At 40.4% G+C, this 15,648-nt stretch overlaps 1 protein-coding gene across 1 annotated transcript; it reads right to left on the bottom strand.

Annotated features, from left to right (window-relative positions):
* Positions 1–4,682: 4,682 nt before the first annotated feature.
* LOC106584264 (hydroxysteroid 11-beta-dehydrogenase 1-like protein) lies at positions 4,683–7,722 on the bottom strand. The gene is made up of 6 exons (XM_014169312.2): positions 7,541–7,722; positions 6,312–6,442; positions 5,983–6,186; positions 5,754–5,847; positions 5,510–5,675; positions 4,683–5,354 (listed from the first exon to the last, which is right to left on the bottom strand). Exons 1-6 carry the CDS (start codon positions 7,626–7,628, stop codon positions 5,177–5,179), a joined length of 861 nt encoding a protein of 286 aa, XP_014024787.2. The 5' UTR covers positions 7,629–7,722; the 3' UTR covers positions 4,683–5,176.
* Between the last annotated feature and the right edge of the window lie 7,926 nt (positions 7,723–15,648).

Here is a 15,648-nt window from a genome sequence, read left to right on the forward strand (position 1 = left end):
GAAGTTGTCCTGTCCCCTTAGCAGAAAAACACCCCCAAAGCATAATGTTTCCACCTCCATGTTTGACGGTGGGGATGGAATTCTTGGGGTCATAGGCAGCATTCCTCCTCCTCCAAACACGGCGAGTTGAGTTGATGCCAGAGAGCTCCATTTTGGTCTCATCTGACCACAACACTTTCACACAGTTGTCCTCTGAATCATTCAGATGTTCATTGGCACACTTCAGGCGGGCATGTATATGTGCTTTCTTGAGCAGGGGGACCTTGCGGGCGATGCAGGATTTCAGTCCTTCACGGCGTAGTGTGTTACCAATTGTTTTCTTGGTGACTATGGTCCCAGCTGCCTTGAGATCATTGACAAGATCCTCCCGTGTAGTTCTGGGCTGACTCCTCACCGTTCTCATGATCATTGCAACTCCACAAGGTGAGATCTTGCATGGAGCCCCAGGCCGAGGGAGATTGACAGTTCTTTTGAGTTTCTTCCATTTGCGAATAATCGCACCAACTGTTGTCACCTTCTCACCAAGCTGCTTGGCGATGGTCTTGTAGCCCATTCCAGCCTTATGTAGGTCTACAATCTTGTCCCTGACATCCTTGGAGAGCTCTTTGGTCTTGGCCATGGTGGAGAGTTTGGAATCTGATTGATTGATTGCTTCTGTGGACAGGTGTCTTTTATACAGGTAACACGCTGAGATTAGGAGCACTCCCTTTAAGAGTGTGCTCCTAATCTCAGCTCGTTACCTGTATAAAAGACACCTGGGAGCCAGAAATCCTTTTGATTGAGAGGGGGTCAAATACTTATTTCCCTCATTAAAATGCTAATCAATTTATAACATTTTTGACATGCGTTTTTTTCTGGATTTTTTTGTTGTTATTCTTTCTCTCAATGTTCAAATAGACCTACCATTAAAATTATAGACTGATAATTTCTTTGTCAGTGGGCAAATGTACAAAATCAGCAGGGGATCAAATACTTTTTCCCCCCTCAATGTAGTTTTTGCTCAGACATGCACTGTCAACTGTGGGACCTCATGTAGACAGGTGTGCTTTTTCAAATCTTGTCCAATCATTTGCATTTTCCACAAGGGAACTCCAATCAAGTTGTAGAAACATCTCAAGGATGTTCATTGGAAACAGGATGCACCTGAGCTAAATTTTGATTATCCTATTAAAGGGTCTGAATACTTATGTAAATAAGCTATCTGTATTTCTTTGTAATACATTTGCAAATATTTTTAAAAACCTGTTTTTGCTTTATCATTATGAGGTATTGTGTGTAGATTGATGAGGATAATTGTTTATTTAATCCATTTTAGAATAAGGATTTGAACTTTTCAAAATGTGGAAATGTCAAGGGGTCTGAATACTTTCCGAATGAACTGAATATAAACGCAATATCATTTGGTATTTGGTATTTTATTAGGATCCCCATAAGCTGTTACAAAAGCAGCAGCTACTCTTCCTGGGGTCCACACAAAACATGAAACATGACTTACAGTGCCTTGCAAAAGTATTCATCCCCCATGGCATTTTTCCTATTTTGTTGCATTACAACCTGTAATTCAAAAGGTTTTTATTTGGATTTCATGTAATGGAATTACACAAAATAGTCCAAATTAGTGAAGTGAAATGAAAAAAATAACAAACATTTTTAAAATGTAAAAAAACGGGAAAGTGATGCGTGCATATGTATTCACCCCATTTGCAATGAAGCCCCTAAATAAGATCTGGTGCAACCAAATACCTCCAGAAGTCACATAATTAGTTAAATAAAGTCCACCTGTGTGCAATCTAAGTGTCACATGATCTGTCACATGATCTCAGTATAGATACACCTGTTCTGAAAGGCCCCAGAGTCTGCAACACCACTAAGCAAGGGCACCACTAAGCAAGCAGCACCATGAAGAGCAAGGAGCTCTCCAAACAGGTCAGGGACAAAGTTGTGGAGAAGTAAAGATCAGGGTTGGGTTATAAAAAAATATCAGAAACTTTGAACATCCCACAGAGCACCGTTAAATCCATAATACATTTTTTTAAAGAATATGGTACCACAACAAACCTGCCAAGACAGGGCCGCCCACCAAAACTCACGGACCAGACAAGAAGGGCATCGATCAGAGAGGCAACAAAGAGACCAAAGATAACCCTGAAGGAGCTGCAAAGCTCCACAGTGGCGATTGGAATATCTGTCCATAGGACTACTTTAAGCCGTACACTCCACAGAGCTGGGCTTTACGGAAGAGTGGCCTGAAAAAAGCCAGTGATTAAAGAAAAAAATAAGCAAACACATTTGGTGTTCACAAAAAGGCATGTGGGAGACTCCCCAAACATATGGAAGAAGGTACTCTGGTCAGACGAGCAAAAATTTAGCTTTTTGGCCATCAAGGAAAATGCTATGTCTGGCACAAACCCAACACCTCCCATCACCTCGAGAACACCATCCCAGTAAAGCATGGTGGTGGCAGCATCATGCTGTGGGGATGTTTCTCGTCGACAGGGACTGGGAAACTGTTCAGAATTAAGGAATGATGGATGGCACTAAATACGGGAAAATTCTTGAGGGAAACCTGTTTCAGTCTTCCAGAGATTTGAGACTGGGATGGAGGTTCACCTTCCAGCAGGACAATGACCCTAAGCATACTGCTGAAGCAACATTCGAGTGGTTTAAGGATAAATATTTCAATGTCTTGGAATGGCCTAGTCAAAGTCCAGACCTCAATCCAATTGAGAATCTGTGGTATGACTTAAAGATTTCTGTACACCAGTAGAAACCATCCAAATTGAAGGGGCTGGAGCAGTTTTATCTTGAAGAATAGGCAAAAATCCCAGTGGCTAGATGTGCCAAGCTTATAGCGACATACCCCAAGAGACATGCAGCTGTAATTGCTGCAAAAGGTGGCTCTACAAAGTATTGACTTTGGGGGTTGAATAGGTACAGTTGAAGTCGGAAGTTTACATACACCTTAGCAAAATACATTTTATTTTTCACAATTCCTAACATTTAATCCTAGTAAAAATTCCCTGTCTTAGGTCAGTTAGGATCACCACTTTATTTTAAGAATGTGAAATGTCAGAATAATAGTAGAGAGAATTATTTATTTCAGCTTTTATTTCTTTCATCACATTCCCAGTGGGTCAGAAGTTTACATACACTCAATTAGTATTTGGTAGAAATGCCTTTGAATTGTTTCACTTGGGTCAAACGTTTCGGGTAGCAATAATTTGGGTGAATGTTGACCCATTCCTCCTGACAGAGCTGGTGTAACTGAGTCAGGTTTGTAGGCCTCCTTGCTCGCACACGCGTTTTCAGTTCTGCCCACAGATTTTATATAGGCTTGAGGTCAGGGCTTTGTGATGGCCACTCCAAAACCTTGACTTTGTTGTCCTTAAGCCATTTTGCCACAACTTTGGAAGTATGTTTGGGTTCATTGTCCATTTGGAAGACCCATTTGTGACCAAGCTTCAACTTCCTGACTGATGTCTTGAGATGTTGCCTCAATATCTCCATATAATTTTCCTTCCTCATGATGTCATCTATTTTGTGAAGCGCACTAGTCCCTCCTGCAGCAAAAGCACCCCCACAACATGATGCTGCCACCCCGTGCTTCACGGTTGGGATGGTGTTCTTCGGCTTCCAAGCCTTCCCCTTTTTCCTCCAAACATAATGATGGTTATTATGGCCAAACAGTTCTATTTTTGTGTTCATCAGACCAGAGGACATTTCTCCGAAAAGTACGATCTTTGTCCCCATGTGCAAACCGTAGTGTGGCTTTTTTATGGCGATTTTGGAGCAGTGGCTTCTTCCTTGCTGAGCGTCCTTTCAGATTATGTCGATGTAGGACTCGTTTTACTGTGGATATGGATACTTTTGTACCTGTTTCCTCCAGCATCTTCACAAGGTCCTTTGCTGTTGATATTCACTTTTCGCATCAAAGTACGTTCATCTCTAGGAGACAGAACGTGTCTCCTTTCTGAGCGGTATGACGGCTGCGTGGTCCCATGGTGTTTATACTTGCGTACTGTTGTTTGTACAGATGAACGTGGTACCTTCAGGCATTTGGAAATTTCTCCCAAGGATGAGCCAGACTTGTGGAGGTCTACAATTTCTTTTGATTTTCCCATGATGTCAAACAAAGAGGCACTGAGTTTGAAGGTAGGCTTTGAAATACATCCACAAGTGCACCTCCAATTGACTCAAATAATGTCAATTAGCCTAACAGAAGCTTCTAAAGCCATGACATCATTTTCTGGAATTTTCCAAGCTGTTTAAAGGCACAGTTAACTTATTGTATGTAAACTTCTGACCCACTGGAATTGTGATACAGTGAATTATAAGTGAAATAATCTGTCAGCAAACAATTGTTGGAAAAATGACTTGTGTCATGCACGAAGTAGATGTCCTAACGGACTTGCCAAAACCATAGTTTGTTAACAATACATTTGTGGAGTCGTTGAAAAATGAGTTTTAATGACTCCAACCTAAGTGTATGTAAACTTCCGACTTCAAGTCCATGCACTCTCAGCTAGAAGTTTTCATTTTTTTTGTCTTATTTCTTGTTTGTTTCACAAGAAAAAATATTTTGCATCTTCAAAGTGGTTAGCATGTTGTGTAAATCAAATGATAGAAACCCCCCAAAAATCTATTTTAATTCCAGGTTGTAAGGCAACAACATAGGAAAAATGTGAAGGGGGTGAATACTTTCACAAGCCACTGTAATACAGAACATCAATAAACAAGAACAGCAGGACAGAACTACATACATTTTTTTAAAGGCACACATAGCCTACATATCAACGCATACACACTAACTATCTAGATCAAATAGGGGAGAGTCGTTGTGCTGTGAGGTGTAGCTTTGTCTGTTTTTTTAAACCAGGTTTGCTGTTTATTTGAGCAATATGAGATGGAAGGAAGTTCCATGCAATAAGGGCTCTATATAATTTATATATTTTTTTCTCTATTGTGTTATTAACTGTATGTTTGTTTATTCCATGTGTAACTCTGTGTTGTTGTTTGTGTTGCATTCTTTGCTTTATCTTGGCCAGGTTGCAGTTGTAAATGAGAACTTGTTCTCAATTAGCCTACCTGGTTAAATAAAGGTGAAAAAAATATATATATAATACTGTATGCTTTCTTGATTTTTTTTGTCATCATAACGTGTATTTCAAGCATATGTTTAATATTTATAAAGGTTACGTATAGAAATATCCCTTAAGTAGGGGAACCAGTCTCTGATGAGAGAGCCATAATACCAGAACCAGGGGTAGTAAGACTCTGTCTGACGAGTGGCTCCAGAAGTGATGATGTGAAGCGCTGCCTCACTGGCCGGCCAGGCTGGGATGTTGGTGAACCCCCTGTAATACAAACAGTGATGGCTCTGCATCCTTTCAATATTTTTTAAATGTATCCAAGGATACTTGGATAAAGGTGCTCTAACAACTATCAAGACAACCATAAAACACTTTGTAGGGTTGCAACTTGACTGAAGTTGATATCAACAATATCGTACTTGACTTTCTCCATAGCCGAGTCCGTATCGATCAGGGCCAGGACGGTGATAGTAATGGACACGTTGCTCCTCTGCATGGCCAGCTCATGCTGCAGCGTCCCAAAGAAACCGTTCAGGGCAAACTTAGTGGATGTGTAGGGGGCCATAAACGGGCTGCACATTTTTCCTGTGGGACCAAAACACTAGCCAATCATAGGTCCAGGGTCACTTGGAAAGCTTTGTTTAGAGAAGAGCTCTGACCCACCTAATAAGGAGGAGACGACCACAATGGAACCGCTACTCTGCTCAAGGGTGGGCAGAGCAGTCTTCGCCATCTGCAGATAGCTGAGGAAATTTACCTGACAAAGAGCAAGTAAAAGAGGAGATAAAATAACACTATTGTAATAGTGGTACTGTACATATAATGGTAGGCTACATGTACATGTCATCCTACTGGGTCACATGAAACACAGTAGTCGAGATAGATACCCCACCTGCATTAACCATCTAGTGTGCTCCACATCTCCGTCCCACATGGCGAATGGGCTAGAACCTATGTGGTTCAGCACCAGGTAGTCCAGTCCTCCCAGCTTGTCCACAGCAAACTGCACCACTCTCTCTGGGTCAGAAGGATTGGCCATATCTGCTGCTACGTACAGAGCTTTCTGGGCCCCCAAACCCTGGCACTTCTCTACTACCTGCAATACAAGAGAGTGATGTTTGCATAAGAGTAACATAATTTTGAAAAACATTAAAAGGTATTGTCATAGACAACTATTGCCTAGCGACATTGATGAAAACACCTGATTGAAGTGTCACTGACCTGCTGTAGAACCTTCTCCCTCCTGGCTGTAATAACCACCTGGGCACCAAAGCCGGCAAGGTGATATGCCATTTGTTCACCTATACCCGTACTGGCACCAGTCACCAGGACCCGTGCACCCTTTAAAGACTCTGAAAACCAGCCATGTTGAAAGTCATTAAAGTACTCATTACATTTTACAGTATAGTTTGTCTAAATAAAATTCAAAACGGAAAAAACTAAGACAAGGAGATGTTTATTGTCGATGTGAGGCCTATCAAGAAAATGTGCATTTGATGTGCACTAAAGTACATGCTGCATCTTAGACCTGATGGACACTTTCCTGGCATCCAACTAGCTGGATGATATGGATCTTTATGTCTGTCTAGGACTCAGTGTATAGTTCAATGTGTAATCTATATGAGTAGAAACAAGGGGAATGTTAATTATAGGCCACCAGAGAATTACTGCTTTAAACACTTCCCACTGAGCACACACTGTTTGAATGAACATTGTTTACACGTCATTTCAATGAAATTATGTTGAATATATGTTGAATTGATGTCTGTGCCCAGTGGATTATGAATGAAGTTAATTGTTAGATAGTGCCTGAGTTTGCTGCTTTTGGATCTGAAAAAACCCAGGCTAATTTATGGTGAGAAATAGCAGGGGAAAACAAATGTCCACACTTAGAGAAATAACGATAACCTAGGTTTAAATGTGATAGATTATTAGAAGTATAAGGCTGTGACTGCAATTTCCACTGCTTTTTACTGTACATGGAAACTACTCTAGCCTGATTATCAACTACTACGGTTTCCACCCTAAACCAGTTATGAGTGGAATGCATATTACGTAGTAGGCTGTAGTTCTGTATGGTTCCAATTCCACATGGTTGCCTCTGACTCATTTCAGGCCTATGACGACTATACTGTATTATCGTATGTGTATTGTACTGTATTGCACTCACAAAGGTCATCTGGCCGAAAGCTTAGCTCAGTAAACCTGAAAGTTGCATTGAATAAGTGTTTGTGAATTCATTCATATCAGATTGGTTATTACGGAGTGCACCAAGTAGTGCACCAAGGAGTGCACCAAACATTACTCATCACTTAGCCTACCAAAACAAAACGGAAACACATTCCAGCAGTGTTGCTTTGGATTTAAACGTGTAAGTAAACGTGTACTTTGAAACAGTTTTACTTGATAGACCAGTCAAGGATCATGAAGAAGCTAAATAAATATCTTACCTGAGTCCAAGGTGGGTCCACTCCATTGGAAAGCAACAAAAGCTACTCCTATAGCACCAACAATTAAGAGTTTAGTAAAAGCCTTCATCTTGTGACTGCAATACCGTACTCAATGGGCTTGTTTGAGTGGTAAGGCGGAAGCAACTAGCCTCTGCCGAGTCCCCAACAACCGGACATTCCGGTTTTCAGGGGAAATGGAAAGACAGCCTGTGATGCAACTTCCTCTTTGGTTGTTAACAAGGTGACACTATCTTAACTCTTCCTCCACATATACTGGATTGGTTAAACAGTTTTTGTCTTCTCGTCAAGACCAGTATGTAGGGGATTTAGTTTCAGGTGTTCATTTTACACCTGTAACTGACTATAGACCAAAGTCCAGGAGTGAAGTCGGGAGGTGCATCAGCTACAGCCCAAAGTCGGACACTGATGTGGTTTTCCAACAGCAAAGCTTAGTGCAACATGGCAGTGTTGCCATTGTTTATAAAAGTTTTTCTTTGTAATGTCAAAATAAACATGTCTCCAACCCCCATATCACACACTCATAAACTGAAAATATACGTGTATGTGTGTACATTGTACCAGTGGAGGCTGCTGAAGGGAGGACGGCTCATAGTAATGGCTGGAATGGAATCAATGGAATGGTATCAACCACATGGAAACCAGATGTTTGCTACCATTCCATTGACTCCATTTCAGCCATTATTATGAGCCGTCCTCCCCTCAGCAACCTCCACTGCATTGTACTATCAATTGGGGTTGAGAGAGCCGCAAATATCACATTTATCTGTACATATCCACTGTATACATATGAATCGCGGCAGTAAAATATCGGGGTCGTAAAATATCCCCAAAAACTAAATATGTTTTGGATGAACACATTTATATGAACTACCAAAAAAAATAAAACATGAACCAAAATTCACGCTACTTCTGCTAATAAAATCCTGTGCAATCTGATCCCTACACAGGCTCAGGAGCCTGGGAGGGCGGTACTTCTTCCGTTGCCAGTACCCCTTGGAGGTCTTCTGCTGTGAATTCTTTCAAGCCCAGAAACGTTTCTGCCGCAGCCACAATGATGTACAATTTGTGGGATTTTTTCGACACTTGAGCGGTACAATTAATAATCGTTGCAATAAACAGCACAAAATCCACATTTTTCACACAAAGCGTGTCCGGTTCTCTTGATTGACAAACATTCACTAACGGCTGGGGTGTATCTACTACTATATCATCAACACTAGAGTCGCTTGCTTTCTCAATTCAATTAATCAATCAAATGCATTTATAAAGCCCTTCTTACATCAGCTGATGTCACAAAGTGCTGTACAGAAACCCAGCCTAGGGCCTTCCTCTGACACCGCCTGGTATAGAGTTCCTGGATGGCAGGAAGCTTGGCCTCAGGCAACAGAACATTGTACTGTCTACACTCGGTTTGTTGATTATATTAAAAAAGTTTAATTAAATCGTTTTTAATCCGAACTAAAGTTTTGTTGCTAAGGATTCCACGACGCGGTTAGCCTTTATGGCTGGGACTGCAAGTTTGGGTTCCGTTTTTTGCGTGGATTCCGCGACTGCTACAGTGGGGGGAAAAAGTATTTGATCCCCTGCTGATTTTGTACGTTTGCCCACTGACAAAGAAATGATCAGTCTATAATTTTAATGGTAGGTTTATTTGAACAGTGAGAGACAGAATAACAACAAAAATATCCAGAAAAATGCATGTCAGAAATGTTATAAATTGATTTGCATTTTAATGAGGGAAATAAGTATTTGACCCCCTCTCAATCAGAAAGATTTCTGGCTCCCAGGTGTCTTTTATACAGGTAATGAGCTGAGATTAGGAGCGCACTCTTAAAGGGAGTGCTCCTAACCGCAGCTTGTTACCTGTAAAAAAGACACCTGACCATAGAAGCAATCAATAAATCAGATTCCAAACTCTCCACCATGGCCAAGACCAAAGAGCTCTCCAAGGATGTCAGGGACAAGATTGATGACCTACACAAGGCTAGAATGGGCTACAAGACCATCGCCAAGCAGCTTGGTGAGAGGTGACAACAGTTGGTGCGATTATTCGCAAATGGAAGAAACACAAAATAACTGTCAATATCCCTCGGCCTGGGGCTCCATGCAAGATCTCACCTCGTGGAGTTGCAATGATCATGAGAACGGTGAGGAATCAGCCCAGAACTACACGGGAGGATCTTGTCAATGATCTCAAGGCAGCTGGGACCATAGTCACCAAGAAAACAATTGGTAACACACTACGCCGTGAAGGACTGAAATCCTGCAGCGCCCGCAAGGTCCCCCTGCTCAAGAATACAAATACATGCCTGTCTGAAGTTTGTCAATGAACATCTGAATGACTCAGAGGACAACTGGTGAAAGTGTTGTGGTCAGATGAGACCAAAATGGAGCTCTTTGACATCAACTGAACTCGCCGTGTTTGGAGAAGGAGGAATGCTGCCTATGACCCCAAGAACACCATCTCCACCGTCAAACATGGAGGTGGAAACATTATGCTTTTGGGGTGTTTTTCTGCTAAGGGGACAGGACAACTTCACCGCATCAAAGGGACGATGTACCGTCAAATCTTGGGTGAGAACCTCCTTCCCTCAACCAGGGCATTGAAAATGGGTCGTGGATGGGTATTCCAGCATGACAATGACCCAAAACACACGGCCAAGGCCACAAAGGAGTGGCTCAAGAAGAAGCACATTAGGGTCCTGGAGTGGCTTAGCCAGTCTCCAGACCTTAATCCCATAGAAAATCTGTTGAGGGAGCTGAAGGTTCGAGTTGCCAAACGTCAGTCTCGAAACCTTAATGACTTGGAGAATATCTGCAAAGAGGAGTGGGACAAAATCCCTCCTGAGATGTGCGCAAACCTGGTGGCCAACTACAAGAAACATCTGACCTCTGTGATTGCCAACAAGGGTTTTGCCACCAAGTACTAAGAGTCATGTTTTGCAGAGGGGTCAAATACTTATTTCCCTCATTAAAATGCAAATAATTTTATAACATTTTTGACATGAGTTTTTCTGGATTTTTTTGTTGTTATTCTGTCTCTCACTGTTCAAATAAACCTACTATTAAAATTATAGACTGATCATTTCTTTGTAAGTGGGCAAACATACAAAATCAGCAAGGGATCAAATTATTTTTTCCCCCACTGTAGCTGGCTGTACTACAAACACCTATCGTTGTCGTGTGAAAGACTCATTGTTATCTTTTCGTAAAACAACTGGTTGCAGTAAAGAGCCAATCTGGATACTAAGGAGATCCTCAGGGAAATCGACGAGTACCAACAGCTTTACGCTATGGAGGGACAACATACTCCATCATGGAAAGATCCAACCACCTCACAAAATAACTTTAACCTGACAAAAAAAATAAAAACAGATTCATCTACAGACACGGACGATTTACTTACCATTGAGGTAGAGGCTAGTGCTCTGGCTGGAATCCATGCAACACTGGAAAAGTTGTGTGAGGAGGTACCAGGGCTGAGAGGGAGTTTGGAGTTCAGCCAGAGGGAAATTCTCACGCTCCAAAAGAGAAAACAAGACACTCACAGCCAAGATAAAAATCCACGATTCCGACATGGATTGTCTACTCAGGGAAAACAGGATGATGAAGGAGTTGCTACTAGACATACAAAGTCATAGCATGCGTGAAAATAAAAAAAATTCTGGGATTCCTGAGGACGCATACAATAATCCTGAGGGCGCGATCAAAAATTCAATCAAACCGCATTGAAACTACCTATAGAGACTTTAAACAAGAGGGCATTCCACCGAGTACACAGACTTGGAGCTCGGAGCGACAAGACCAAGGGTCCCCGACCGATCATCGCAAAATATGAACACTACCAACAAAAGGAGCTGATCAAAAGCAGGGGAAGGGAGCTTAAAGGGACCAAATTCGGTCTCAATGACAAATTTCCAAGAGAGATAAATTAATGTCGTAAGAGACTGTATCCAGTACAAAGACAACAAAGGGAGAATGGTAACCGTGCCTTTATCATTGTGGACAAACTCTTTATAGATGGACAGCTATTCCGAGACAGCTCCGTAACACCGTGGCTGTACTAAATTCTACAGGGACTTCAGGTTACGAAAAACAAATAAGGTATGGGAACTGTAAAAATATCTGAACATTATGAAGTGGATATGAACACGCACATACTCAATTACATGCTTGCTTACACATATGGACACACACACACACACCTGATCTCGCTCTTTTCTCTCACTCTCTCTTTCTCTCTTTTCTCTTCTCTTCTCTCCCTCTCTCTATTGTCAAGAACTGTTTTATAATTTAATGTGTATTGTTTGTCTATCTTTTTTATGTATTTGTCTACAAGTTTATATATGTTAACAACAAGCAAGGGGAAGATATCAGAATTGGGCCATTTGGGAATAATAACATATTGTACGGAATACATTTGTACTGTAGTGAAGCCGTCTCTCGAGTAATGCAAGGTCTCTTTCATGATCATGTGAAACGTCAATTGCTATGGAAATGCTGGGATGTGTTTTTCAATTATGTTAAAGGTAATTATGATGGTGATATGATGGTGATATGATATGGATTACAATTATCATCATGAATATTAAGGCTATACACACTACATGTTACACACATAGACACTTAACCATGCAAATTTGCAGAGTTATTATTTATTTGGACATCACACATTATAGTCTTACTCTTATACAGACATCGTACACACTCTCACTATATCACATCTAATATCATACACATCAACCTACTCAGATTTGCTACACACATAATATATTGTCTCAATTTTCTAACATCTGTGGCATTGGCTCACAAGCAAACAAGCAAGGGAATAAAACAAATATTGCTAAAAACCTATTTCTTGAATTCTAAATATCAGACATTTGAAAGATCTAGTTTTAACCTTCATAATACCTCTGATGGCAGTAACTTTACAAGCACTAATTATGGTCAATTTAGACTGAGAATAGTATCTAGTTATGGTAAGGGCTGAAATAAGTATAGCCAGTTATAATTGGAATGGTTTAGCAGATTATTTTAAAAAAGATCAGTCTTTACATGGCTAAAAGAAAAGGAATATAACATATACTGTTTACAGGAAACTCACTCTACATCCTTAGATGAAGTTGCGTGGAAAAAGGAATGGGGTGGTGAAATATTTTTCTGTCATGGACAAAGGAACTCAAAGGGTGTGATGATATTAATTAACAAAAATCTCAATCTGAATGTGCAAATAGTCACGAATGATTCGCAAGGAAGGTGGATCCTTTTGAATATGAAAGTGGATGAAAAAGAGATTTGGCTCATTAATCTATATTGTCCAAATCAGGATGATTCACCCTTCTTCGACAACATTTATACCAATTTATTGAACTTACAGGCAACAAATGATCTAGTCATTATGGTAGGAGACTATACCACAGTGTTAAGTACCTCAATGGACTGTAAAGGTAATCACTCTACAAACTATCATCATCGTGCCCTTAAGGAAATCACAAATATTATGGACACATTAGAAATAGCGGATGTTTGGAGACTAAAAAACCCTGACCTAGTGAGATATACATGGAGGAGACTTAAATCAAGCTAATCATCTTGACTACTTTCTTGTCTCTTTCTCTCTTGTATCAAAGGTTAAAAAAGTTTTCATAGGAATACGATCGGATCATCATCTAATTGGCATTCACATAACTCTTATTTTCCACGTGGACAGGGATATTGGAAATTTAATCAAAGTTTACTGGAGGACAACTTATTTTTAACTAAGACAAAATAATTTATAACTGAATTTTTCCAGTATCCAATGGAAATGAACCAATGGAAATGTTCAGCTAATCCCCGTATTGTTTGTTATACCTTTAAACCATTCAATTCAATAATTCATCAATAATAAAAAAGCAGTTTCTGGCTAAAGAGACAAGACTAACAAAGGAAATCCATGAACAACAGTACAGGTAGATAGTAATAAAAACGATACTACAGAGATAGAAAATAAGTTAGAGGGAAAACAAAAAGAACTTGAGGAACTTATCCTCTATGGGCTAGGCGGGACGTAATCGCAAACTTCCGGTGAATTTACTAACAATTTACTAAATTACTCACGATAAACGTTCACAAAAAGCATAACAATTATTTTAAGAATTATAGATACAGAACTCCTCTATGCACTCGATATGTCCGATTTTAAAATAGCTTTTTGGTGAAAGCACATTTTGCAATATTCTAAGTACATAGCCCAGCCATCACGGGCTAGCTATTTAGACACCCGGCAAGTTTAGCCTTCACCAAAATCAGATTTTCTATTACAAAAGTTTGATTACCTTTTGTTGTCTTCGTCAGAATGCACTCCCAGAACTGCTACTTCAATAACAAATGTTGGTTTGGTCCAAAATAATCCATCGTTATATCCGAATAGCGGCGTTTTGTTCGTGCGTCCCAGACACTATCCGAAATGGTAAATCAGGGTCGTGCGCATGGCGCAATTCGTGACAAAAAAATTCTAAATATTCCATTACCGTACTTCGAAGCATGTCAACCGCTGTTTAAAATCAATTTTTATGCAATTTATCTCGTAAAAAAGTGATAATATTCCGACCGGGAATCTCCTTTTCGGAAAACAGAGGAAAAAACACAAAGACGGGGGCGGCCAGTGCACGCGCCTAAGCCCACAGTCCCTTGATCGGCCACTTGAGAAAGGCGATAATGTGTTTCAGCCTGGGGCTGGAATGACGACATTCAGGTTTTTCCCGGGCTCTGAGAGCCTATTGGAACCGTGGGAAGTGTCACGTTACCGCAGAGATCCTTTGTAATGGAATGAGATGTCAAAGAAAGACAATAAATGGTCAGACAGGCCACTTCCTGTAAAGGAATCTCTCAGGTTTTGACCTGCCATTTGAGTTCTGTTATACTCACAGACACCATTCAAACAGTTTTAGAAACTTTGGAGTGTTTTCTATCCAAAGCCAATAATTATATGCATATTCTAGTTACTGGGCAGGAGTAGTAACCAGATTAAATCGGGTACGTTTTTTATCCAGCCGTGTCAATACTGCCCCCTAGCCCTAACAGGATTCAAGAACGATCTAAAAAATAAAGCAAACTGGATGGAATATGGAGAAAAATACACAACATACTTCCTGAATCTCCAATACAGGAACGCTAACAAAAATAATTTTCAGAAACTCATTACTGAAGACGGAGTCATCTATGATTCTCCGAATGATATTTTAAAAGAGGAAGCTAATTATTTTAGGCAGATGTTCTCTTTTCCGTAGTCACGACTTCCGCCGAAGTTGTTCCCTCTCCTTGTTCGGGCGGTGTTTGGCGGTCGACGTCACCGACCTTCTAGCCATTGCTGATCCATTTTTCATTTCCATTGGTTTTGTCTTTTCTTCCATCCCACCTGGTTCCAATCCCATCAATTACATGTTGTGTATTTAACCCTCTGTTTCCCCTCATGTCCTTGTCGGTGATTGTTTATTGTAAGTGTATGTGTACGTCTGTACTGGTGTGCGTCGGGTTATGTTACCCATTGATTTTTATTATTATGTTTTCCGGTGGGTTTTTTGTAAATAAACTGCGCCGTTGGAAACACAGTTATTTCTCTCCTGCGTCTGACTTCTCTGCCGAAAGTTAAACACCCTTACATCCGTCTCATCCTTTCCCACTGAATGAAGATTATGGTAAGGATTTTTTTCCAAATAATACAAAAAATTGAAAAATAACAAATGTACAGAAAGATCAGTGAGAAGGCCAAATTACAGAGGAATAACTTTTTGAGGCTTTTAAATCCTTTCAGTCTGGAAAAACCCCAGGGCTTGATGGCATACGGGTAGAGGTATATCAAATAATTTTTAATATACTAAAAGCTCCATTGTTAGATTGTTTTAACTACTCCCATAGAAATGGTAGTCTGTCAGGTACTCAGCAGGAAGGTCTGATTTCTCTATTACTAAAACAAGATCCAGATGGCAAATATAAAGACCCAGTCTATGTAAAAAACTGGAGGCCCCTTACACTTCAATGTTGTAATGCAAAAATACTAGCAAAATGCATAGCACTCAGAATTAAAAGGGTTTAACCAGGTATTG

This window comes from Salmo salar, chromosome ssa23 (genome assembly GCF_905237065.1).
Source record: "Salmo salar chromosome ssa23, Ssal_v3.1, whole genome shotgun sequence".
In the NCBI taxonomy this organism is placed as follows: Eukaryota; Metazoa; Chordata; class Actinopteri; order Salmoniformes; family Salmonidae; genus Salmo; species Salmo salar.